The sequence below is a fragment of the Arachis ipaensis genome, chromosome B3, assembly GCF_059453495.1.
Source record: "Arachis ipaensis isolate K30076 ecotype BB chromosome B3, ASM5945349v1, whole genome shotgun sequence".
In the NCBI taxonomy this organism is placed as follows: Eukaryota; Viridiplantae; Streptophyta; class Magnoliopsida; order Fabales; family Fabaceae; genus Arachis; species Arachis ipaensis.
Genome location: NC_142438.1, coordinates 31518756 through 31546303, shown reverse-complemented (window position 1 = coordinate 31546303; position 27548 = coordinate 31518756). Strand labels below are relative to the sequence as shown.

The following is a 27548-nucleotide window of genomic DNA, read 5'->3' as shown; positions in this document are numbered from 1 at the left end:
GGCTCAAATGACATAATCTCCCCATATTCAATTAAGAAGTTGCGAATTTGAATTTTTTATCTTTGATAAAAAAATTTAATGTTTCACTATTGGGTGGCCACCAGGTGGGTATATATAAGAGTGAGCACGGATCGGTTTGATTCGGGTTTATGGTAAAATTAGAATCGAACCGATCAAAATGTAATTGATTTGATTTGGTTTGGATTTGCATTTTTTTGTACATGTACTCGAACCAAACCAAATCGATTAAAAACAGATTGGTTCGGTTCGGGTAATTGGGTACCTGATAACTTTGAAATTCATAAAAAAAAAAAAAAAACCAATTTTTATCTTAAAAATTCAACAAGTACAATAAACATGTAACATCAATAGAAATAATCTAAATATGTTAAACACCAAATACATTAAAAACTAAAATCATTAAAATGCAAATATATTAATAATGAATAATCATTGTCTAATGAAAAAGTCATATATATTTTTTATTTTTTTATTTAATTAATATATGACCGGGTTCGGGGGTTGGTTCGGGTTCCGCATCTCCAAAACCGATACCTGAACCAATCACTAACAAAAGTCATCGGTTTGATTTGAGTTGAACCCGATTACCCGTTAGTTTCAGAACCAATTTAATTGATTCGGTTCGGATTTGAACGGATAATCGGGTACCCGCTACCCGTGCTCACCCCTGCTATATATTTACGCTAAATCCATTTTTGGATAACATTTTTTACGGTGAATCCTCTTCTCATGCCAAAATATGTGAAAGTTACCCATCATATTTTTTTAAGGTGAAAATTTAAGTACAGTTAATTTTACTTAAAATTAATAGTTAAAAATTATTAAATAATTTAATTAATTTAACTAAATTTTTATTTAATAGTTCTTAAATATCAACTTTACATAAAGTTGATTGTACGTAAATTTTTACCTTTTTTTAGTCTACTACAATTAGTAGTGGAGTGTTGTAAGAAACTTGAATGAAACTGCAAAAATTAATACTTAGTTACACATTACCTAACGCAATCGTAGTGATAAATAACCACACCCTAATAAATAATAAGGCAACTACTCCCATGAAGATGCTAAAAACATCTTCTCATGATGATCCTTGTTTAAAAAGTGTAACTTATTTGTTTCGTAATACTTTGAATAAAGGTAACACTTTTACTTCAAATAAAAATTAAACCCTACAATTTATCATCCAATGGTCAAAATATAATATCTTCATACGATGACAATCATAAAATCTTCATTGGAGTAACCACCAAATAATAATCGCTCCTAACAAACAACAGTAAGATATTTAATTCTCTTACGACCCTTCTTCCCCTTAAAGACGGGAATAAAAATAAAAAAGAAGAAACTAGTTAATTTTTCTTGTTTGGTTCAAAGACATACTTGATCAATGATTCCTTAATGGGAAGCAATTCTGGGAACTCTTTCTTCAATTTGGATGCATCCATCTCATTGTTGCTCCTCGGAGCAACTATAACCTTAGCTTGTTCTTCTAGTGTGAAGTTAGTCCACTTGTATTTGGGGTCAATGTAATTCCTATACATCTCAAGGATTTCGTTGTGGCTCACAACCCCAGGATTTGTGAAGTTCCAGATTCCCTTCAAGTTCCTCTTTGCCATCTCAATTGAGATGGGAAGAAGTTCATCCAAAATAGTCATGCTATTAGGGATGTTAACTACTTTGTTGTAACGAGAAATTTTTGTAATGAAGTTGCGAGGGTTGCTTAGATCCGATGAAATCGGCATTCGAACTCTAAGGGTGCATACATTCTCATATTCTCTCAAGAGCTCCTCAACCTGATCAAAATTCAAGTTAGTAGAGATGTATTTTTCTTTTTAAATGATAGCAGTTAGTAGAGATGTATTTTTCAAATTTTAATATGGATAAACATACCATAGCCTTGGTTTTGGAATAGAAAGAACCAATGAAATTGGGTTTGTCTTCCTCCTTGAAACCAATACCAGAGCCTTGTGGATGAGCTGCATCATACTCAAATATGCATCCCGTGGCGTAATTTATCATCAAAATGCCTTGTTCCCTACAGACGTCAGCCAACGTTAAAGTACCAGCAACATTCGTTCTAATGGTTTCCGTTTTATGAGATTCACACCAATCAACATTAGGTCTCCCAGTCACTCCTGCAGCATTAAATACATGCGTTGGCTTCACGCTCTGAATATCACCCACCAGTGAGGACCGATCTTCCAAACGCCCTTTTCCATATTCATACGGAATCCCTTGCTTTTCACACAGTTTCCCCAATAATCCCCCAATCCACCCAGTTCTACCGTAAATCAAGAACTTAAAAGGATGCTTCTGTTGAGCAGTGCTACTATTCTTTGGTGACGGAACCACCATTCGAGTGTTCGATGATCCAACCGATGCAGGCTTCTCACCTTCTGACCCCTCAAGATGTCTTTCCATCCCCCCAGGCATCATCAGCATTCTTGGATGAGGAAGTAATGCCCCGCTGACGTCACCCCACCAATCAGGATTCTTGGTGTACCATTCCATGGTTTTCTTCAGGCCTTCTTCCCACGTGGTCCTCTCTGACCAACCTATGTTCTTAAGCTTCTGGTCATCAAGAAAGTACCTCTGGTCATTAAACGGTCTGTTCTCTACAAGCTTTATGCTAGTGTCTGGGTCAATGTTGAAAAGTTTACAAATATCTTTGGCCACGTCAATAACTCTTCTTTCCTTCTTGGTCCCAATGTTGTAAACATGGCCAACCTCTCCCTTGTGAAGGACAACTTCAAAGGCCTCTGCAACATCTTCACAATAAAGATAACTCCTGACGTTCGAACCGTCGCCGTGAATGGGAAGATTCTTTCCCTGCATAGCTAGAAGGATGAATTTTGGAATCAACTTCTCAGGGAACTGATTTGGACCGTAAACATTGTTTCCACGTGTGGTGATTACCGGTAACCCGTACGACCTTCCGTACGCCATGACAAGCATCTCTGCCCCGGCTTTGGTTGCAGAGTAAGGGTTCGTCGGAAGCAGTTGAGACGCTTCGTGATTCCCGACTATGGCATCCTCTTCTGTCTCTCCGTACACCTCGTCGGTGCTAACATGAATGAATCTCCTGATCTGACCAGTTACTTTGCAGGCTTCTAGAAGGACATGAGTACCGTATATGTTGTTCTTGGTGAACTCAAAGCTGTTACCGAAGGAGTTGTCAACGTGTGTTTGAGCAGCGAAGTGCATTATTGTGTCGATGGATTCAGTGATGAGAAGGTAGTTCACAAGATCGGCACTTCCAATGTCTCCCTTCACAAACTTGAAATTGCGACATGATTTTGAAGGAAGAAGGTTCTTGAGATTAGAACAGTAATCAAGCTTGTCAAGCACAACAATTTTGTAGTCAGGGTAGCTCCTGATAAGCCGGTTGGCAACATGAGATGCAATAAATCCCGCTGCCCCAGTAATGAGGATGTTTTTTGGGGTATATGAACTCATCTCAAGCAACTCCTACAATCACAATACATCAATCAGAACCACAAAATGTAATTTACAACTAAAATAATAGCATAATATGGCCATACGAACAGAAATTACTTCCAGATTAAAAAAAAAAAAGGGAAGCATGTTAATTTACAAGTCTAGTGGTAAAAATTTTGGCACTAGAGGAAAGAACACATAATGAGCCATGCATCATAAGAAAATTGAGAAATACTAATTGTCTTTTAAATTTGGACTATGTTACGTATACACTAAAATTAACCACTAAAATTAACTATCAGTATAAAATACATGTTGAAATATAAATACATATTGAAAATAAATTAAACTGCATATATATTTATATATAAATACATTAGTAACTGATTTTAATGGCTGATTTTAGTGTACAAATAGTATTTTTATTTAAATTTTTAGTCTTTAGTCAGTCTTTTAATTTAAACAATATTGTTTAATTAATTTAAATACCCACTTTTATAGAAAGGTACTTATTTTTTATGAAATGTTATTTTGTTTTTTAGTTTTTCCCTCTTCTAAAAATAAAATGATAGACAATTTTTAAAAAAATACCTAATTGCATTGAAGAAAATTATAGCACCAAGAAATGAAGTATAGACCAAAAATCAACCATCCCTGTACATTACATATTTATTAGTGTGAGCTAGGTAATATTTTAGAGAAGACAACCCACCAGAAAATTAGGGCATCTTTGATTTGTAGTTTTATTTTTCCAAAATTTTATAGATGAAAAATTAAAATTTAATAAAATAAGATTTAATTTTTTCATAAAATTCTAAAAAAAAATATATTAAAAATAATAACTTTAACATGAACAGAAAGGTTCATCAGCAAATTGTTTGATAGTGGTACACTTATGCACATTGGGAGAAGTAATATATTTTACATATTTAATTAAATAAAAAAGCCATGAAAGCACATAGTAAAAATTAAATGCCTGAAAATGAAATAAAATAAAAAGAAAGACAAGTTTCTTGCGTCTAATAAAAAACACAGTTTAAAACTTTTTAAATACAGAACCAATTTTAAAAATTTTTTTTTTCATTTATAAATTTGACAACAAAAAATTTAAACATCAATTCTTTTTTTGTCTGCTAACAAAAAAAAAAGGCAAAAGTAAAAAGAAGGATGAGGAAAGAGAAGGATGAAATTAACTTTAATGTTAGTTAAAAAAAAGTTGATAATCTGACTACCTAACCAGGCACATTCAACATAATCAGGCTAATCTAACGCCAAATAATTACAAATCTGACACAGATCTATTTTAGTTTAGTCCCTACAATTAGTTCAATTGTCATGTGGAGAAAAAAGACTATCACCAGAGTCATTGAAACAATAGAAGAAAGAGCAACATTCCAAACCACAAAGCACCCATTTGCCCAAAGAAAGAAATAAAAACATTACTATGAACACACATCACACACAAAAGAAAAGAAACAAAAACAAAAACTTACAATGCCAACAAATCTAGAGTGAAGAATATAACAGTACTTTCAGACAACAATTGAAGAAAAGAAAAGGTAGAACGTTTGGAGTGATTCTTTTCCCTATTTTCTGAATTGATTATATTGCATCAAGAGGAAAATGATAGAGCAAGAAATACCTTTATGTGTATGCATTTGCAAGAATGAACCGAGAAAGTTAAGGGGAGCCAGGGGATCAAGCAAATGACACAAATAACCATCCATATTCAACACATACAATAACGTTACTACGAGAAACCAAGAGCCTATAATGTACAAACTAATATTTTACTAGTTCAACTTTTACGATCGAATGAGGTATATACACAAAAATCCGTTACTAATCCACTAGTATCATATATGTTAAAATATAAAATATATATTAAAAATAAAATAAATAATATATATATATATATATATATATTTATATATAAATATAGCGATTGATTTTAATGGTTAATTTTATTATATATATAATTGTTACGGTGGGTAACCAGAGATTAGTGGGCCGGATGACGTTGGTTGGCCCAAACGCGTGAGGGAGGTGACTATCGAGTGAACCTGAAACTCGGTGTTCCTCCGTCCGACTTGTACGTGTGGAAGAATGGGGGGTGGTACCTGCAAAGACACTCCAATGCCTAAGTTAGCAAGAGTGTGAGCAAGCTGAGAATGTATTGGAACTTAGTGATACCTGAGGGGTGTCAGGGTATTTATAGTGGTGAACCAATAACCACCGCTGGAGTAGTGCCACCTTTTTAGGTGGATAACCGTTCCCATATCTTAGGGAAGTTAAGATATGGCTCTATGAAGTGGTTGGAGAGTTTCTAGGGGCAGTTACTCATTCGAATGAGTGTTATCTGCCAGCTAACCCTCGTATCCGACTTCTTTGGAGCAGGTCGTGTTCAGTACCGACTTCTTGGGATGAAGGCTGGTACTGGGTGAGGGCCAACCCTTTGGGTTGGGTCTATTTGCTTGGATCCTGGACCTTTATTATTGGGCCAGGGTATGAACAGTGCCCCTACTCGAACCCAATTCTTTTTTGAGAGTTGGGTTCGAGTATTCAACTCGGGGTCTTGGCCGATTTGCGAGAGGACCGACGTGATGATTAAGAACCGACGTGATTTTTCTTTGACCTTTCGGTTCTGACGGTTACGTCTAATCAAGCGTCGTGTCCGTTGGGTATGCGTAGGGATTTAATGGCCTTGGTAACGGTGCACTTTTATTGAGAGTTGCCCCGGTTTTACCATTATGCCCCTAACGTCTTTATAAATACTTTCCCTCTCTTTCGTTGTTTCGTTTCTGCAATCTTTCAAATTTCCCTTGCATTTGTTCGTGCTGCGTTCTTGCGTTTCGAAGGCTTTTACTACCTCCAGTCTTGATTTCAGACTTAAAGGTTAGCTTTTTCCCCTTCTGTAACATTCGTTCTATTTGCGTGTTTTTATCTTGTAGGTAGATTTGGTTTGTAGGCTTTAGTTCCGTACCCCTTCCCTTAGAGACCGTGTGTTGATTTTCCTTTTCTTTTGTAGGTTTCTTGTCACCCTTTTTTAAGAAAAAGAAATGGCTTCCGTAGATGCTCTCTCCCAGTGGGTCGATGTTACGGTCCTAGGGGAGGAGCCCTCAGTTGACACTGAATTTATCACCCACCTACGTACTCACTATAGAATTTGTACTTCTGAAGAAGATGAGCCGAAGTATGAGTTGATAGTCCCGGGTCCAGAAGACCGGGTTTGTTTCGGGAGGGCTGACGAGATGGCCCCTCATTTCTTTTTTATGTATGAGAGTATGGTCACTCGTTTGGGCATTTTTCTCCCTTTTTCAGAGTTTGAAATGTCTGTATTGCGTCATTGCCGAGTGGCTCCCACCCAGCTTCACCCCAACTCTTGGGATTTTCTGAAAATTTATCAATTTATCAGCCAGGCTCTAGAGTTTCTGACTTCTCTGAGGATTTTCTTTTACCTTTTCCATATGACCAAGCCCTTCAGTGGGCTAAATAATAAGCAACAGTGGGTGTCCTTCCGAGCCATACAAGGTCGGAGGCTTTTTACCCTTTTTGACGAGTCCTTTCACGACTTCAAGAACTACTTTTTCAAAGTGCAAGCTGTAGAGGGTCACCACCCCTTTTTCCTGGATGAGAATTCTTCTCCCCGATTTCCTTTATATTGGCTGGAGGCCTCCCCCTGCGAGAAATATGGTCTAGATGACCTAAATGAGGTAGAGGCAGCCATTGTGGGGTTCCTCCGAGAAGTGTGGGGGAGGGCCCCATACTTGGATACTAAAAAATTTCTCCAGGGGTCGCCGGCCTTTGTCCAGTCACAATTAGGTAGCTTTTTGCGTTTCTTGCTTATTTCCGACTTGCAATTTCTTTTACCGACTTTGTCTGATTTTAGCTACCAATTTGTTTTTGCAGAGATGGCAAAGAAAAACGCTCAAGAGTCTTACCAGAGGGTTCAGGAAGCCAAGGCAAAGTCTCGAGCCAGGTCTGGAGGTGTTAGGACGGTTGTCTCTCCTCCTCCTCCTCCTCGGAACGTTGGGACTCCCTCTCAACCTATTGTAATTTCTTCCTCTGCTCCCTCTCTGCCACCCCCTCCCGTCCGACCTACTCCCGAACCAGAGCCAAAGAAGCACAAGACCTTAGAGTCTGGCGCTTCTGGTGAGGCGGACGCTCTTGCGTTCGTCCGAAAGAACATCTATCCTCATGCTCGTATGAGTATGGATGATGTTTCTGTTCGGCACTACCTCACTACTGTGGTTGAGGAGAGTCTCAAGACGGCGGGGGTTTGTGGCAAACTCTTGGATATATTTGAGAAGACTCCCATCAGCTCTTTAGGGACGACCTCGAGGGTCGAGGAGCTGGAGGGTAGGCTTCGTATATATCAGGAGCATGAGAAGGAGTTGGAGGGGAAAGTCGCCAAACTGACGGAGGAGAGGGACAGCCTCAGAGAGAAGGGGCAGAAGTTACAGGCTCAATGCAACATGGAGGTAGGTTTAAGGAAAGCAGCGCAAGCCAGCTACAATAGTTTATTTGCTGATCTTGTGTCTGTAAAGAACGACTTGCTGAATGCTCGGAAGGCCTACACCGAGTTGGAGGACTCTATTGCGGATGGTGCTGATGAGGCCTGGAGGATTTTCAAGGAACAGGTCGGAGTTATTGCTCCTGACTTGGACCTTTCTCCTTTGGACCCTGATAAGATTGTTATTGATGGTGCCATCGTGGATCCTCCTGTCCCCATAGTGGAGTCTGAGTCTGATTTAAAGACTCGGGGGCAGAGGATCGTAGAGTCCCCTCCTCGCTCTAAGGACGCTCCGAGTTCTTCTACCATCCTCCCTACTTCCTCTTCAACTCCTGCTCCTGGCGTTCCCCCTGACTCTGCTGGTGGTGATCTTCTAAAAAAGTGATTTTGGCTATTGGGGCCCGGCCTGTGGGCCCCTCTTTTTAAACTTTTTATATTTATTTGTTGGTGTTTTGAACAATTTTTTGGCCTTTTAAGGCCGTAAACAAAACAGTAATGCCCTTTTTTGATAAGGGTTTAATTTAGCGTTAAATAAATGCCCTTTTTGGATAAGGGTTTTGAGTTACCTTATGTGCGCATGCTTTTCGTGGTTCCTTTGACTCTTTGATCTTTTCTGGAAAAAACCTTTTCTTTGGGACTTGCCTGCTTTTCTGAATTTCCTTGATCCTCAAGGCAGCCTCACTATTTTTCTTAGTTTTTTCTTATCTCTTTTTGTTATTCCTAGTACTCAATTTTGTTTTATTGAGTTTTTCGTGACTTAGGCTACTTTTGCGATTCATTTTAATTTTACTCGGTTTCGCATTCCGTCTTGTGAGTCGGACTGCTCCCGAGTTTATCATGATCGACTTCTATAGCCTCTTTACGCCGACTTGTACCTCGTCGTTTTATCCTGACGACCATCTAGGTCGGTTCATGGGATTTTCACGTTTTGTCGAGCTTAAATCGGCGCGTTTCGTAGAAAGAAAATAAAAAGGGAATTTTAAAAGAGATATTTAAAATGAAAGAGATCTTTATTAATTGAGGAGGTACCTTATTGCTACTAAGGGCTTTTGATAATTTATTTCCCTTAGCCCCTACTATGATGCCTCGTTAAAAACCCTTCTCCAGAAAAAACCCTTTGATTCCGGGAAAAAATCATGAAGCTGGGAAAAGAGTACATCAGGGAGTAGAGTTCGCTTTTAACTGTAGTACCTTTTCATATTACAAGCATGCCATGACCTTGGTAACTCGGTGCCGCCTAAGTCGGTCGCTTTATAATAGCCCTTTCCTAAGACCTCCTTGATCTTGTATGGTCCTTTCCAATTAGCAGCGAGCTTTCCCTCCCCAGATTTGTTGACTCCAATGTCGTTTCTGATTAAGACTAAGTCGTCAGGGGTGAAACTCCTTCGAATGACTTTTTTGTTGTATCTTATAGTCATCCTTTGTTTCAACGCTGCTTCTCTTATCTGGGCTTCTTCTCGGACTTCAGGGAGCAAGTCAAGCTCTTCTTTGTGCCCCTGTATATTCCCGATCTCGTCGTGGAAAATCACTCTTGGGCTTTGCTCATTGACTTCTATTGGGATCATGGCTTCTACACCATAGACTAGTCGGAAGGGTGTTTCTCCAGTGGCGGATTGGGGGGTTGTTCTGTAAGCCCATAGTACTTGTTGGAGCTCTTCAGCCCAAGCTCCTTTCGCGTCTTGTAGCCTTTTCTTCAGCCCTGCCAGTATGACTTTGTTGGCTGCTTCGGCTTGTCCATTGGCTTGTGGGTGTTCCACTGAAGTGAACTGGTGTTTGATGTTCATACTGGCTACTAGGCTTCTAAAGGTGGAGTCGGTGAACTGGGTCCCGTTATCTGTGGTGATGGAATAAGGTATCCCATACCTTGTGATTATATTTTTGTAGAGGAACCTCCGACTTCTTTGTGCAGTGATGGTGGCCAGTGGTTCTGCTTCTATCCACTTTGTGAAATAATATATTCCCACTATTAGGTATTTAACTTGTCCTGGCGCTTGGGGAAAAGGGCCTAACAAGTCCATTCCCCATTTTGCAAAGGGCCATGGAGAAGTGATACTAATGAGCTCTTCTGGGGGAGCCACGTGGAAATTTGTATGCATCTGACACGGCTGGCACTTTTTCACAAATTCTATGGCATCTTTCTGTAGGGTTGGCCAGTAGAATCCAGCTCGGATCACTTTCCTGGCCAATGACCTGGCTCCGAGATGGTTCCCACAGATTCCGCTATGTACCTCCTCCAACACCTCGGTGGTTTTTGAGGTCGGTACGCACTTTAACAATGGTGTTGATATCCCCCTTCTGTAGAGAACATTTTTCACCAAGGTATAGTGTTGTGCTTCCCTTCGGATTTTCTGGGCTTCTTTTTCCTCCTTAGGGAGGATGTCGAATTTTAGGTATTCGACTAAGGGGTTCATTCATCCGAGGTTTAATCCGACCACTTCAAAGACTTCTAGTGTGTCTTCCGTTTTTACCACTGAAGGTTCCTGGAGAGTCTCTTGAATCAAGCTTCTGTTATTTCCTCCTGGCTTGGTACTTACTAGCTTGGATAGGGCGTCTGCTCTGCTGTTTAGATCCCGAGTTATGTGTTTCACCTCGGTTTCTGCAAAGCGCCCCAGGAGCTCTGAGGCTTTCTCCAAGTACCTTTTCATAGTTGGGTCTTTTGCCTGATATTCCCCACTTATTTGGGAGGTCACCACTTGGGAGTCGCTGTATACCATCACCTTCGTAGCACCGACTTCTTCTGCCAGCTTCAATCCTGCGATCACGGCTTCGTATTCTGCCTGATTATTTGAAGCTGGGAATTCAAACTTGAGGGAAACCTCTATCTGGGTTCCCCTTTCATCTACCAGTATTATGCCTGCGCCGCTTCCTGTTTTATTGGAGGATCCATCCACGTAGAGTTCCCAGGTAGTTGGTTTGTCCTCTTGATCCCCTGCATATTCTGCGATGAAGTCGGCGAGGCACTGGGCTTTAATCGCCGTCCGAGTTTCATACTTCAAGTCGAACTCGGAGAGCTCTATTGCCCATTGTACCATTCTTCCTGCAATATCCGTCTTTTGGAGGATTTGCTTCATGGGTTGGTTCGTGCGGACCCTTATTGTGTGAGCCTGAAAGTAAGGCCGTAGCCTTCGAGAGGCTATTACTAAGGAGTAGGCAAACTTTTCTAATTTGTGATACCTTAGCTCAGGGCCCTGTAGAACTTTACTGATGAAGTAGATTGGGTGTTGACTGACCTCGTCTTCTCTTATCAAGGCTGCTGAGACAGCCCTGTCTGCCACGGATAGGTATAGGACGAGGTCTTTTCCGGCTATAGGTCGGGTCAAGATAGGAGGTTGGCTCAAAAACTTTTTGAACTCCTGGAACGCCTCCTCGCATTCGGGAGTCCACTCAAACTGGTGCCCCTTTTTTAGTAGGGAGAACAGTGGAAGGGATCTTAATGCTAATCCTGCCAAAAATCTGGAGAGAGCTGCTAGTCGGCCATTCAGCTGTTGGACTTCTCTCAAACAAGTCGGGCTTTTCATCTCTAGGATAGCTCTACACTTGTCGGGATTGGCTTCGATCCCTCTTTGTGTTAGCATGAATCCTAGAAATTTTCCTGCCTCCACCGCGAAGGCGCACTTTGCAGGATTTAATCTCATCCCGTGCAACCTTATGGTATCAAAGACTTGTGAGAGGTCGGATAGGAGGTCGACTTCCTCCATGGTTTTTACCAACATATCGTCGACATATGCTTCCATTAAGCTCCCTAAGTGGGGGGCAAACACCTTATTCATCAGCCTCTGATATGTGGCCCCTGCATTTTTCAATCCAAATGGCATGACCACGTAGCAATAGTTGGCTCTGGGCGTGATGAATGATGTTTTTTCCTGGTCTGGTTCATACATCGGGATTTGGTTATACCCTGAGTAGGCGTCCATGAATGACAGGTATTGATACCCCGAGCTAGAGTCCACTAGGGCGTCAATGCTTGGTAGTGGATAAGGGTCCTTGGGACATGCCTTATTTAAGTCGGTGTAGTCAACGCACATTCTCCATTTACCATTTTGTTTTTTGACTAGCACTACATTGGCTAGCCATGTTGGGTATTTGACTTCTCTGATGAAGCCGGCTTCTAGGAGCGCCTGCACTTGCTCTTCTACTACTAGGGCTCGCTCTGGGCCGAGCTTGCGTCTTCTTTGTTGCACAGGTCGGGACCCTGAGTAGACCGAGAGCTTGTGAGACATGAGCTCGGGATCTATCCCAGGCATGTCGGAGGCCTTCCAGGCGAAGAGATCGGAGTTATCTCTTAGGAGCTTAGTCAACCCTTGTCTTAGGGTTTCCCCTAGGTTGGCTCCTATGTGAGTGTTTTTTCCTTCCTCTTCGCCGACCTGAATCTCCTCAGTTTTTCCCCCGGGCTGTGGTCGTAGCTCTTCTTTAACCCTTGCTCCCCCGAGTTCTATTGTGTGGACTTCTTTGCCTTTTCCTCTCAGGTTTAGGCTTTCATTGTAGCACTTCCTTGCCAGCTTCTGATCTCCCCTCACTGTTGCTATCCCCGACGAGGTCGAAAACTTCATGCAGAGGTGGGGCGTCGATACCACCGCTCCGAGTCGATTAAGGGTAGCTCTGCCGATTAAAGCATTATAGGCCGACCCCACATCGATGACTATGAAGTCTATACTCAGAGTCTTTGATTTTTCCCCCTTTCCAAAGGTGGTGTGGAGGGGTAAAAATCCTAGTGGCTTTATTGGCGTGTCACCTAATCCGTACAAGGTGTCGGGGTAGGCTCTTAACTCTTTCTCATCTAAACCTAGTTTGTCGAAAGCGGGCTTAAAGAGGATGTCTGCTGAGCTTCCTTGGTCTACTAGTGTTCTGTGTAAGTGGGCATTTGCCAGGATCATGGTAATTACCACTGGGTCATCGTGTCCGGGGATTATTCCTCGCCCGTCTTCCTTTGTGAATGAAATGGTCGGAAGGTCGGAGGACCCCTCTTCGACCTGGTAGACTCTCTTGAGATGTCTTTTACGAGAGGATTTTGTGAGTCCCCCTCCCGCAAATCCTCCTGAGATCATATGGATATGTCTCTCCGGAGTTTGTGGTGGTGGGTCTCTTCTATCCGTATCTTCTCGCTTTCTTTTTCCATGACCGTCCGACCTTTCTATGAGATATCTGTCAAGCCGACCTTCTCTGGCTAGCTTTTTTATCACATTTTTAAGGTCGTAACAGTCGTTTGTGGAGTGCCCGTATATCTTATGGTACTCGCAGTAATCACCGCGGCTCCCCCCTTTTTTATTCTTAATGGGTCTGGGGGGAGGCAGCCTTTCAGTATTGCAAATTTCTCTGTATACATCCACTACAGGAACTTTCAATGGAGTATAAGAGTGGTATTTTCTTGGCCTATCAAGGCCGAGTTCTTCCTTCTTCTTCGCTTCCCTCTCCCTCTCTTTCGTTGAAGGAGGGTGCCCGATTCGCAAACTCGGGTCTCTTAGCCTAGCGTTTTCTTCCATATTGATGTACTTTTCAGCTCTTTCCTGTACATCATTTAAAGAGGCGGGGTGTCTTTTTGATATGGACTGTGAGAAGGGACCTTCTCTAAGACCATTGACTAGCCCCATGATGACCGCTTCGGTGGGCAGGTCTTGAATCTCCAAGCATGCTTTGTTGAATCTTTCCATATAGGCTCGTAAGGATTCCCCGACCTCCTGTTTTATTCCCAGGAGACTTGGTGCGTGTTTTACCTTGTCCTTCTGGATAGAGAACCTCATCAAGAATTTTCTTGAGAGGTCTTCAAAACTGGTAATTGACCTCGGAGGGAGGCTGTCGAACCACTTCATCGCTGCTTTTGACAAGGTTGTCGGGAAAGCTTTGCATCGCGTGGCGTCAGAGGTGTCGGTCAGATACATCCGACTTTTAAAGTTGCTCAGATGATGCTTTGGATCGGTGGTTCCGTCGTAGAGGTCCATATCGGGGCTTCTAAAGTTTCTCGGAACTTTTGCCCTCATTATGTCCTCACTAAACGGATCTTTCTCTCCTAAGGGAGAATCTTCTCTGTCGGCGTGGGAATTCCGACTTTTGAGGGAGGATTCTAACTTTAAGAGTTTTCTTTCTAACTCTTTTCGTCGCTCCATCTCCTCTTTTAGGTTCTTTTCAGCTTCCCTTTGTCGTTCCCGCTCTTGTTCTAGCTGCTCGAGGCGGCTATGGATTAACCCCATAAGCTCACTAGCGAGAGGGGGTCCTTCTTTTTCTGATTCGCGCCCCTCCGAGGAGTTCACCTTCGGATTTTTGATTCCGGAGGTGCCTTCCTTATTTTGATCATTGGCTTCCTGGTGGAGGTTCTGATCTGCTTCATTGTTTCCAGTGTTCAAATTCTCTTGATCAGAATCTGTCTCCACATGACCTTCTTCAGGGGATCTTTCTGCCATCACTGGTTAATCTCTCGGGTCCCCGGCAACGGCGCCAATGTTACGGTGGGTAACCAGAGATTAGTGGGCCGGATGACGTTGGTTGGCCCAAACGCGTGAGGGAGGTGACTATCGAGTGAACCTGAAACTCGGTGTTCCTCCGTCCGACTTGTACGTGTGGAAGAATGGGGGGTGGTACCTGCAAAGACACTCCAATGCCTAAGTTAGCAAGAGTGTGAGCAAGCTGAGAATGTATTGGAACTTAGTGATACCTGAGGGGTGTCAGGGTATTTATAGTGGTGAACCAATAACCACCGCTGGAGTAGTGCCACCTTTTTAGGTGGATAACCGTTCCCATATCTTAGGGAAGTTAAGATATGGCTCTATGAAGTGGTTGGAGAGTTTCTAGGGGCAGTTACTCATTCGAATGAGTGTTATTTGCCAGCTAACCCTCGTATCCGACTTCTTTAGAGCAGGTCGTGTTCAGTACCGACTTCTTGGGATGAAGGCTGGTACTGGGTGAGGGCCAACCCTTTGGGTTGGGTCTATTTGCTTGGATCCTAGACCTTTATTATTGGGCCAGGGTATGAACAATAATATTTTTTATCTTTATTGATATTTAGTTCCTAAGAAATTGTATAATTGAATATACCAGTATTCATGCCACGCGACATTATAAAAAATAAAATCATTGATAACAACGAAAGAAATTACTAATGTACAATATTTCTTATATTTTATTTAGATTCAAGAAACAAAATAAAGTTAGATAATGATATCTATAAGGTGTTTTTTTTTTTTGGATATTATAGCTAATTAATATATACAGGTACGATAAAAAAAATAAGGCATATATGGATCATATTATTTGCATTACCATATATTATTTAGTTTTTAAAACATATATTTCATAATAATAATAATTTATACTAAAATGTACTTGTTATTAATTTTGAAATGACAACCCTTTTGACTAATTTTACGAACCTAAAATATATATTTTTTTAATTTTTCACCAAAAAATTTTAATTTATTTTTAACAATACAAATTTATCCTTTTAATTAATTTTTAAAATATTAAAATAAATTTTTATGATTAAAACTAGTAATGAATGTTTAGGTAGTAATGAGTGTTGTAGTTGGCACTTAACTTGGAGGTTGGACTTTGGAGTAGGGTTGAAAGTGAGTCAAGTCAATTCATGAGTCAGTTCGAACTCGATTTGTTAATAGCTCGATAAGCTAAACTCGTGAGCTGATGAGTCAAGCTTGAGCCTAAAATAGAACTCATAAACTAAATGAGCCGAACTTGAATTTGGATAAGCTCAATTCATTAGCTTGTGAGCTGACTCGAATATATATATATATATATATATATATATATATATATATATATATATATATATATATTTAATCTATATTTTTAATATTATATATAGGGAAGTTCTTTGGTGGCTTTAGTTTTGGTGACTAAAGGTGGCATGAATTTGACTTACAAGTAAAATATTGACACATGACAAGAAAATCAAATCTAACACTAAAATTATTCTCTTTTTCTTTTATAATTTTTTATAATTATTTTTATCAAAATAATTGCAAAAAAATAACACCAAAATACTTTTTTTAATTATATTTATAATTATTATTTTATTATTATTATTATTTTAAAAATAATTTTTTATAATTATTTTTATTAATATAATTTTTTATAATTATTTTTATTTTTAATTATTTATTATTATTATTTTTAATAATTTCTAAAATAAAATCAAAATTATTTTATTTTTAAAAAATAATTTCTTATAATTATTTTTATTATTATTGATGGTTTCAGTGGCTAAGAGAAGGGGGGTTGAATCTTAGCCCCCTTTTTGCTTAGTAACACTAGCTGGCCTTTGAGATAACCTCAGGAGACTTTTTGATTTTTGTCTCGTCCCTAGCCACGAGACTTTTATTTTTATCTCGTCACTTGACACGAGACTTTTCTTTTTGTCTCGTCACTTGGCACGAGATATTTTTCAGTTTGACCTCCTGTGCAATAGAAACAGAATTGGGGTAGAGAAGAGAGAAAATTACACCCAGATATATCCTGGTTCAGCTGCTAAGTGCAGTGCAGCCTACATCCAGTCTCCATCACAACCATGATGGAATTTCACTATAATCTTCTTGATTACAGACTGTAAAGTGCTAACCCAACTTACAAGGGGATTCCCACAGGATCATGAAACACAACATAGATGAACAAAGGAACTCTAAGACATCTATGACTTTTTCTTTTAATTTTGCACTCTCTGCCTTTTTCCGCTCTATGGCTTTTTCATACAAACCTCACTGTTTGTCTTTTTCCATGAGACTCAAGACATGACAAAATTAAACAGAAAAATACAAAACAGAATACATTGAAGGAGAAGAAAATCTGTAAGCTTAGGTAGCTCTGAGAATCCTGTGCCTTGCACTCTCACTGCTTACTTCTAACTCCTTGCTTCAAACCGTGACTGTTCACCCTTTTTATAGAAGAGAGAACCCTTCACACTTGAAGCCAACACCCAAGCCAACTTCTTCTTCCTTCAATAAACAGATCCGGTTCGGCCACACAGAGAGAGAAGAGATAACCATGCAAAACCCAACATGCAATTGCCTCTAGTCCTTCCTTGGTCATCACTCTTCATCAATCCGAGCTCTCCATCCTTGGCTTGCTCTCCAAGATGGATTTCTGGCCCTTGATGCTTCATGATGATGATGACTTCATCTGCTTCAATCTCTGCCTCTACCATCACTTCGCCACTCTAGCTACTTCATGTGGTGGTTGACCAGAATCAAAGACAAGTCATGCCTCCAAGAGTCTCTTCCTTGCTGGCCGAATCTTCTTCCTTCTTTTTGAGCATGAAGAGCTCGAGATTACTTCACCAAATCTAACCATATTTGGTGAAAATCTCAGCCACAACACACTTTTATTTTGGTATGTTTTCTTGCCATCATTGCGATGGTCTTATAGAGTGTTCTTCCTTCACTTCGGTAGCTCCATTTTGCTTTCATGGTTTCCTGGTTAATGACCGAATGAAAGAAGGAAAGAGATGAGAGAGAGGAAAGAGAAATTATGAATAATAGTTAATGAAACAAAGATAGAGAATAAAAGTGAATCAATTTCCCTTTCTCTTTGCTGACAAGCGTGTAGCTTTGGTATTTGCAATAAAATCAATTTGTCAATTTCTCTCTCATAGTTCCCATGCAATAAATGATAGTTGAGTGTAATTTGGAATCCATCACATGGTATAATGCTTGGATCCGTTGGAATGAAGCTTTGTTTCCTTTGCTTCATGGTTTCGGACCAAAACAAGCTTGCCTTCAAGTAATTTTATCTTTGGGCTTGTAACAATGATAATCACAATTGGCCCAAAGGTATTTCATCCATGAGATCCGATGAAAAGCATATGGCAAATGATAACATTTGCTTTTCTGATGGATTTTTGGATCATGCATTGGAGTGAATATCAAAATATGTTTAACTTGGGCTTGTGACAATAATGAATCAATTTGGCCCAAATAAAACACAACATTGTTTCAGTCATTATGATCACAATAAATTAATATCAAGGCTAAATGTTCATAGGCATATTAGGCTTGCACCAGAATTTCATTTTCGGCCCAATATTAAAAACCTGTAACAAAATTATTAATCAATATATATTAAATAAAAATTAAATTAATAATTTTGTAATTAATTACTTTTAATAATGTTTATTCATCACAAATATTAATTTAGAGTTTTCCAAACTCATCAATCTCCCCCTTGATGACAAACATTATTAAAATTGAACTGGAAAGAAATTTAAAGATTGAGTAAAGAATACTCCCTTTGAATTTGAATTTCTCCCCCTTTCAAATTGTCACATGGCTCCCCCTTAATATATGCCATTTTTACCAAGGAAAGCACTAACATGTAACAATTTTAATCAAGCTTCAAGTAATAATGTTATTCAACATATTTATTTTGAGATGTTGAATGCTTGATTTATGAGCAGAATTGGATGATAATCAAAACTCATTTGTTATCAATAAATTGATTTTCTGCTCAAACTTTTACAGACATCAATCAAAAAGAAAGTTTATTCAAATATTTTTCCTAGACAAGATATCAAAGCAAAATTATTATGGTAAGAAAAATATTTGAAGCACACATGGTCAAAACATGGCAGTTTTTATACCTTACACAGTTTAAAGGAACTGCCAAAAAATATCAAGCATATTAACCAGGATGAAACAGAATATTTAATGTAAGCAAGCATATTCATCAAGGTTAATTAACAACCAGTCATCCATGTAATTAAGACAAATGCATTGCCAAAACATTATAAAACAGTAGCAGCAATCATAATGAAGCAAATGCAGTTTCAATGCTATCATCAAGCATAAAAAAATATAACAAGGGTGATCATGAATTTTCAACAGAAAATTTCATCCCCTATTTTCTCAGATTTCAATTTTCAGCTTTTCTCCCCCTTTTGTCATCAAAGGGGCACCTGCAAGAAATATTTAACAAGGAAACATAATAAGCCAAATATATCCCAAAACATAATCAAAAAGTGTCATCAGAGTATCACATAGTTATGCTACTGTCAGTCTCCAACCTAAGAAAATAAAGTAACTAATTGAGCCAAAGTGTGCCAATATCAAACAGTAAACAGAAATTTAATCATCAGAAAGATTAAAGTCAGATCCCTCAATCCCTGCTTCACTACCAGCTTCATCATCAAGGCTTTCAAGCATTAAACCGACCCTTTCTTGGCATTTCTTCCAGGCCGTCTCATTTTCATATGCAAGTTTGCGAGCAGACTTGTGAAATTGAACCATGAGCTCGGACATATTTGAGAATGTCTCTTAGAGAATCGGTTGCTTTTGAGGATTCTGGCCGGCACTCAAAGTCATCATCAGAGGCCATAGATTTCTTTCCCTTTTTAACAGCCCCGCCTCCTTTGATCATAGAGACTTTGTTCTCTACATCCTCATTTGTTAAATCTATCTTAAAGTACTTAAAGATGCACGTGAGAAACATTCCATAAGGTAAATTAGCCTTTTTTGTACTCTTTACAGATTCCCACATATGTCTAATCATGAGATAGCTAAATAAAATAGATGATGAGGTAACAAGAGCAAAAATTATGAGGAAATCAGATACAGTTACCCTGTTATGAGAACTACTTTGTGGGGTGAGGATGTGAGTTATGATGCGGTGCAGCAGGGAGTTGGTTGGACCCAAAGCCTTGTGAGTAGGAACTGTTCCATCCAGTCCAGACAGATTTTCACAGATTTGATGAAGAACTTGCTTGTATGTAACCCCAACATGAGAATCCCATTTGTCACTCATGTAAACCTTTGGCCCTTCATCAATGTAACCAAGGGCAGAAGCAATGGTCTCAGTATTCAGAGTGATATGCACCCGTTTCACGTAGGAGTGAAGGCTGCCATCAATATATCTCAGATTCGCATAAAACTATCTCACCAACCCTGGGTAAACCATTTTATGAATAAGGAGCAATGGTGACCATTTGAGATCATCAAACAGGGGTTGTAGGTCGATTCCTTTGGAGGCCAGAGACTCGATATTAACCAGATAGGAGGGGCAGAGATGCCGCTTTTCCAAAATCTCTTTGTGGAATTCAAAGAAAGCACATGTTGAAAACCTTGAAGGATCAAAATGGGAGTGTGGTTTGTGAAATTTATTCTTGAACTCCATTGAACCAAGGTTCGTGGGTTCTCTGGTTTCATGAAGCATGAATCCTTTTGTCTTCTGTGAACTCTTTCCGGATGCATGAGGAGTGGTCCTTCTCGGCGATGATGGAGGGGGTGATGTATGAGATTCCTCTTCTGCTTCTTCCATGCTTGGCTCCTTGGCCTTCTCGCTTTTTCTTCTTCCAGAGGATTTTTGAGCAATAACTTTGCGCCTCATAGTTTCGGATTTCTTGGTGGGGGGTGAAGAGGAAGACGAAGAGGTGGAGTGAATGTGTATATGTGTATGTGTTTGGGGCGTAGAGGGCTTTTGAGATAGGCGAATTCTCTCACTCTTCCTTGGTGCTGTTTTCTTTTTCATAATGAGAAAGATGAATAGAAATGGAAGTTGGAGAGGGAGAGGTGGCCGAAGGGTAAGGTGAGTAGAGGGAGGTTAGAGGAGCATTAAATGCTTGATTGGAAAGAGAGAGTGGAGGGAGTTATTAGCCATTAAGAGAGTGGTTATTATCTGTTCCGAGGGTTACCTGAAACTGTAGGTCGATCTCGGATGAGATCTTCAGTACTGGTCGGAGATGACTAGTGGCAGCTGGAGCTGTTGTGTCTGACTTGTTGGACTGGCTACATTTCTGATCCTTGGTCACCGGAGGGTGGGGGTACCTGCAAAAGACTCCGATGCTCAAGTTAGCACAGGTATTAAGCAGGTTTTTATGTAGAATCAGAGTATGAGTTATACCTGGGTGCTCCAGTGTATTTATAATGGTGTGATAGTGACCTTTTTAGATAAGATAAGTTAGTTATCTTATCTTATCTTTATCTTTTAAGTTGAGGTCAGCTTATCTTCAAGGGAATCGCCCTTATCTCTATAGGCTTGGACGGCCTGTGGATTTGGGTCGTGTTCCTCTATTTGGGCCCTTTATTGGGCTCTCCTGTTGATTTGGCCGACCTCTTTGAGAAGAGGTCGGGTAGCCTGACCTGAAGAGGTCGGTCGCTTTGTCGCCAATCATCCCAGGTCGGGTAGCTCAACCCCGGGTATGAATAGTGCCCCTACTTGAGCTCAGTCTTTTTGTTGAGGTCAAGTCTTTGACTTCGGTCCTTCTCTGACGAAGCCGAACTCAAGCATTTTGTCGATTTCTTCCTTTGGTAGAATCTTTTGAATGTGGAACGTTTTCTTCTAAAAACACGTGCTTTTATGATAGCGCTTTATTCTTGGGAACGTGAGAGGGTTTAATACCTTCATTAATTGGTATTAATTGCCCCATTTTCTCTTGGCTTTTTATTTTGAATTTCTCAATCAAAAACGGTTTCTCTTCTTCGCTCTTCTTCGTAACTTCTCTCTTTACTCTCTCATTTTCTGTTTCTTGCCTGGAGTTCATAGTTCCGTCCCGCATCATCTGTTCTGCTACTGCTTTCTGTTGAAGAGGGGTGATTTCCAGATTTCTCCTTCCATCTTCGCAGTTTTCTGCTTCGAGGGGTGGCTTTGTTGCTTCTGTTCTTCAGCTTTCTTTCGAGGTTTTCTTCTATTCTTTCGATTTTTCTTCCTTTGTTTCTTTATATGTCTGGTTTTGAGAAAGTTTTAATTTTGCTTCAAGAAAGTTTGGATCTTTCTGCTTTTGTTGTGCCAGATTGCTGTTGTAATGTGTGTTCTGGGAGTTTCTTTGTCTTTTGCATGAACCTTTTCGTCTTTCCTCTTTATTTGATGCTTACACGTTTATCACCATTTCTGTTTGTGCTTTTGATTTTGAAGCTTTGTAGTGATGATTTTGTTTGATTTCTGAAAAAAAGGTTGTGTCTTTGACAATTTCTGCTTTGGCATGTTTGATGTTGGTGATGCTCCTTGCTGATAGACTGTAGGAAGATAGTGATGACTTTGTGTTTTTCTTTTTCGAAATGTTTGCTATTTCGGATCTTCTTTTCTTGTTTGAGAAATGTCGGGACGTAAGCTGTAGCTTTTTCCTGAAACCTTGCTCTACCTCCAAAGGATGCCCGAGGACTTTGGTTTGAGTCTTGGGGTTTTCCTTTTCTGTTTGTCTGTCGCGTTGTTTTGCCCCTCGTCCAAAATATTTTTTAGTAATCCAATCTTCTTTTCTTATTGTAGGATTTAGTTGGCCTCATGTCTTCTCGCAATAACGTTGTAGAGATGTCTTCCCAGGTTTCCGAGGGCATGGCCGATTGGGTGGACTCAATGGTTCTTATGTGTGTCTCTTTGGTTGATTCCGAGTTTTGCGCACAGCTTAGGCAGTTTCATAAGGTCTGTAGTAATCCTGGTGATGAGAAGAATTATGAACTTGTCCCTCCCTCTTCTGAGGAGAGAGTTTTTTTCTTTACTCGGGTTGTTAGAGATCGCCCTTTTTTCTATGCTTATGACTTCTTCTTTGGTCAGCTGGGTATCACCCTTCCTTTTACTGATTTTGAGACCGACCTATTATGGTCCTGTAATGTTGCTCCCTCTCAACTTCACCCTAATTCCCGGGGTTTCATAAAAATTTTTCAATTGTTGTGTCATGGTTTTGGTATTCCTGCCTCGCAATCTCTCTTCTTCTATCTATTTGTCTTGACGAAACCTGGAGTGGTAAAAAAGAAGGCAACTTGGGTCTCCTTTTGATATTCCCAGGGAAAGAAGGTCTTTTCCATGTTTGACGAATCGTTTTGTGATTTTAAAAACTACTTTTTCAAGGTCCGAGCTGTTGAAGGAGCTCGGCCCTTTTTTCTGGATGAAAATGATCAGCCCGCCTTTCCCTTGGAATGGCAAAAAGATGTGAGAGTGTCCAGATACACGTGGAAAATGTTGGATGAGGCTGAGCGGGCTTTTGTGACTGTCTTGGAAGAACACTGGGGTCAACCTCCCTATCTTGATACAAAGAAATTTTTAACCAATCCCTCTCTTCTTCAAACTAAGCTGGGTATTTTGCGTTCCCTTTATTATCTGTTTATATTGCTTGTAAATGCCTTTTCGACTTGCAGCTTAATTTCTTACTGTTGTGTTTTATTTGCAGAGGCAATGAAGAATAATGAGTCAATGAAGGCTTTTAAAAGAGCACAGAAGGCGACTGCTGCCAAAAACATCTCGGCCAAAGCGGCTGGGGAGGGATCTTCCCAAGTGCGTGTGAGGCCGTCCATGCCGAGTTCTCCTGGGGCGAGGAAGGTGATTGATAAATCACTATTTTATGGTTTATCTTGTACTCAATTGAGTGGTTTTTATCAACTCTTTACCCACTTATTCAAACTATTTGCATGTTTTACATTTTCCTTCCTGGTTTTGTGCTATGATTGAAAACATGCTTCTTTGATCTTATATTTGCTTATTATTAATCCTATCTTATTACCATTAGATGCCTTGATATGTGTGTTAAGTGTTTTCAGAGATTACATGGCAGGAATAGCTCAGAGGATGGAAAGGAAGCATGCAAAAGTGGAAGGAATACAAGAAGTTGGAGAAACTGCTAAGCTGTCCAACCTGACCTCTTCGCACTCAAACAGCTATAACTTTAGCTACAGAGGTCCAAACGACGCGGTTCTAGTTGCGTTGGAAAGCTAACGTCTAGGGCTTCAATTTGATATATAATTCGCTATAGCTGCCCCGAAGTTAGGCGACGCGAACGCGTGAATGACGCGTCCGCGTCGCATCTACGAACCTCAACCCGCGCGGCCGCATGGACGACGCCTCCGCGTCACTTGCCCGCGACCTGAACGTAACAGAAATCGCAGGGGAAAATTTCTGGGCTGTTTTTGACCCAATTTTCAGCCCAGAACACACAGATTAGAGGCTATAAAGTGGGGGAATGCATCCATTCAGAGAGAGCTCACCAATTTTTACTTTCCATGATTTAGATTTAGTTTGGAGAGAGGTTCTCTCCTCTCTCTTTAGGATTAGGATTTAGATTTAGGATTTTTATTCACTTTCAGGATTATCTCTTTTGATCAGGTTCAATATTCCTTTTATTTTCTTTTTCAAGTTAATTTATGAATTCTTTCATGTTACAGATTACTCTTTTATTAATGTTAATCGAGGTATTTCAGTTTAATATTGATTTCTTTTATTTATGCTATTGTTGCTTTTACTCTGAAAACATCCTTATTCCAAGTAGATTTACTTTTCTCCTTTTGGTCTTGGTTAAGAAATCAGTAACTCAGGAGTTATCAAACTCAAACGTGATTGATAATTGTTATCTTTGTTAATTGAATTGAACTTCCATAATCCCAATCTTTTCTTAGGAAATAAATAGGATTCGAAGATCAAACCAATTAATCCCTTGACCTTCCTTTATCTTAGTAAAGGTTAACAAAGTGGAATTAAGATTCAACCATCATCATCATTGATAAGGATAGCTAGGATAGGACCTCTAATTTCTCATACCTTGCCAAAAGTTTGCTTTATAGTTATTTATTCATTCTAATTGTCATTTAATTTACTTGTCATTAAATTACTCGTTCCTCATTCTTGAAACCCCAAATTTACAATCTCCATAACCAATAATAAGAACATACTTTCCTGCAGTTCCTTGAGAAGACGACCCGAGGTTAAATACTCAGTTATCAATTTTAAGGGGTTTGTTACTTGTGACAACCAAAACGTTTGCACGAAAGGGATTTTTGTTGGTTTAGAAACTATATCTACAACGCGACTGTTTTTATGACATTCTTTACTGGCAAAAATCCTTAACGTCAAAATGGCGCCGTTGCCGGGGAACTGCTAACGTGTGCCTTATTATTGGTTATTGTAAATATTTTTCTTTTGCTTGTTTATTTATTTCTATTTTTTTCTTTTTAATTTTATTTGCTACTATGAATTCTCACCCCTCTCGCTTTGAGTTTGGGTCTAACTTTGTTGAAGGAAATAGAAGTTACAGCAGGAATATGCATCAAGGTCAAACCAATCAAGGATGGATGGAGCCAAGAGGATCTAATCAACCCTTTAGGCGTCAACACCCTCCAAGATATCACAGACAACGACCATTCTACAATGCATGCCCAGCTGAAAGATATGGTGGACAACCTTGTGACTACCAACAAGCCCCATCCCGTGCCTATAGACCATCCTCTCAACATAACCTCGAACCACCACACTCACAAGCTTCTTTTCACCATTCACCACCGTATGATTCTTTCCTACCCCAGTTCCAATCTAATCACTCCCAAGCACCACCACTTTTCTATGTTTCATGTCCAAATCCATCACCCAGAGAATCAGAAGTTCGCCTCAAGGAAACAGTAAATAAACTTCAAACAACCATTCGACAACTGGAGCAAGCAGTGATTCAATTAGCTTCTAGACGTTCGAACATTCAAGGACTAACCACAGCCCCATGTGGACAATCTAATAAAGAGCGTAGCATGAAGGACATACTAGAAACTCCAGTGGACAAGACAGAGCATGAATTCGTACTAGAACAAGTAGAAGAAGTTGTCATTATGCAAGAAGAAGAGTTGGTTGAAGATTTAGGAGACGCTGAACTTCCATGGGAATCCAGAGTTGAGGAGAACTCCGTCAAGGACATTACAGTTGATGCTAAGGAGGATAGTGCACAATCCCCAAGGCAAGTCGTTTATGAAGAACTAGACGGAATAACCCAGGACACAAATTCCCTTGATGATAATAGTCACAAGTCAAGTTCTCTTAGTAATGAACTTGCATCCGCAAGTGAATTCTCTGAGATCGAAGAATCTTCCCCAAGTGAATACGAAGATGATGCGGAGGTAGATTTCTCTCAACCTCCAGTCTATGACTTAAGTGATGAGGAAGACATAGAAGACTTTGATCAGGACACAGATGCATTTGAAGATCCTTGCAAAGAAGTGGAGGAATTCACAGAAGATTACCAGGGAGCAGAACTTACAGAACCACTGAAAACACCTATCCCAAGGCCATTACCACCTAATACAAGCTTCAAGTGGGTACAATCCTTAGCTTTAATCTTTACTTTTCCACTTGAATATGGTTTGCTTGAAACAGATGGCCAACTTAGAACTCTCTGCGGCTTTAAGAGTAAGAGGGAAATGGCTCGCACTCAGAGCTGGTGCACAAGGTTCAATAAGGTTCCACGCTTCAACTCGAAGTGCATGGATTGGTTTCATGTTCAATCGAATGGATCTCGGAAAACGTTTGGTCATCTTGGTGAGAATCTAATTTCCAAACCGCCCGGATGAAAAAATATAGATCAAAACGAAGGCGGATTTAGAACCAAAGTTTGGGATCCTGGAAAATATTCTGATATTCATCACTCCGGGAGCCTGAAAATCTGTTTGAAGCTGCTCAGAAGCTTCACATGCCTAGTTTGGGACCCCGGAGGCTGTTGGCATTCCAAACATTGGTGGAGATTTCTGGATGAATTTAAACACAAGCCACCATAACAGGATGCTCATCTAACGTCCAACTTAAGGACTTTAACTAAAAGTGCTAGGTGGGAGACAACCCACCATGGTATGATCGTTTCTTTTTAATTTTTATTTAGTTTTATTTGTTTTCAAGTTTTTATTTTATTTTATTATATTGAACCTAGAATTACTCATAACATTCATATTAGCATTGCATTCTGCATATTGCATATATATATAAAAAAATCGCAGGTATTGGGAGAGAATAATGAACAGAAAGTTACGCAGGAGCAGCGCTGGAGGCGTGCCAATGGCACAAATCGTCCCACGCGACCGCGTCATATGGGAATAATGGCCTGCCACGCGACCGCGTGCCCCACGCGGCCGCGTGACCAGGATTTTGACGTAATAATGGTGCACAGCCGAAAGTTGTGCTAGAGTGGTGCTGGACTGGCGCTGGACGCGCAGTCCATCTCACGCGACCGCCTGCCCCACGCGGCCGCGTCACATCCTACTAAGTGGCCACTCGCGCGATCGCATGCCTCATGCGATCGTGTCACCCAATATTTGGCAACTAATGATTTTGAACAGAGAGTTGTGCAAGAGCGAGGCTGCCCTCGCGCCAGTAGCATAAAATGGGTCATGCGACCGCGTGACCGACGCGACCGCGTCAATCAGTTTAAGCGCAAGTCGCGCGACCGCGTGCCCCACGCGACCGCGTCGCTTGCGCCGCACAGCTTATCCTAATTTTCCAAATATCTTATCTTTTCTCCCCCAATCCTAATTTTTCCTCCATCCTTTCTTACTTATTTCTTCTTCCCTCCTTTTCCTTCTCATTCTTCTTATCTTTTATTTTATTTTACTTAATTTATTTGCATATTTCATTCATTGCATTTTAATTTTGTGCATATTTTTATTTTTTTTCTTTTCTAAATTTATTATTTTACCATTGGTGTTAAATGCTCTTATTCAACTGTTGTATCTTGAATTATTTTGGTGCTTAGTGACTTGTTTTACACTCTGGGATGATATTAATTACCTGCCAATGCCAATCTTTTATGATATTTGCACTTCACATTGCATTGACATGAACTTATATTGATATTTCATTACCCACACTCCTCCCCTTTTTTGCATATTCTGCACCACTGGTATGTCATGGCTTC

General features: G+C 40.1%; 2 protein-coding genes across 2 annotated transcripts; one reads left to right on the top strand and one right to left on the bottom strand.

Moving 5' to 3' along the window:
- Positions 1-1263: 1263 nt before the first annotated feature.
- Positions 1264-3477, bottom strand: LOC107632755 (trifunctional UDP-glucose 4,6-dehydratase/UDP-4-keto-6-deoxy-D-glucose 3,5-epimerase/UDP-4-keto-L-rhamnose-reductase RHM1). Its single transcript, XM_016336415.3, has 2 exons — positions 1912-3477; positions 1264-1814 (listed from the first exon to the last, which is right to left on the bottom strand). Exons 1-2 carry the CDS (start codon positions 3475-3477, stop codon positions 1371-1373), a joined length of 2010 nt encoding a protein of 669 aa, XP_016191901.1. The 3' UTR covers positions 1264-1370.
- A 3893-nt stretch (positions 3478-7370) lies between these two features.
- Positions 7371-8357, top strand: LOC148570207 (uncharacterized). Its single transcript, XM_088507901.1, has one exon. It carries the CDS (start codon positions 7371-7373, stop codon positions 8355-8357), a length of 987 nt encoding a protein of 328 aa, XP_088364027.1.
- The last annotated feature ends 19191 nt before the right edge of the window (positions 8358-27548 follow it).

Bases quoted from the DNA above. Each gene is read 5' to 3' on its own strand.
- LOC107632755 (XM_016336415.3), bottom strand. From the start codon at position 3,477: ATGAGTTCATATACCCCAAAAAACATCCTCATTACTGGGGCAGCGGGA. The intron at 1,815-1,911 runs GTATGTTTATCC...AATTTTGATCAG, and splicing joins ATTCCAAAACCAAGGCTATG to GTTGAGGAGCTCTTGAGAGA.
- LOC148570207 (XM_088507901.1), top strand. From the start codon at position 7,371: ATGGCAAAGAAAAACGCTCAAGAGTCTTACCAGAGGGTTCAGGAAGCC.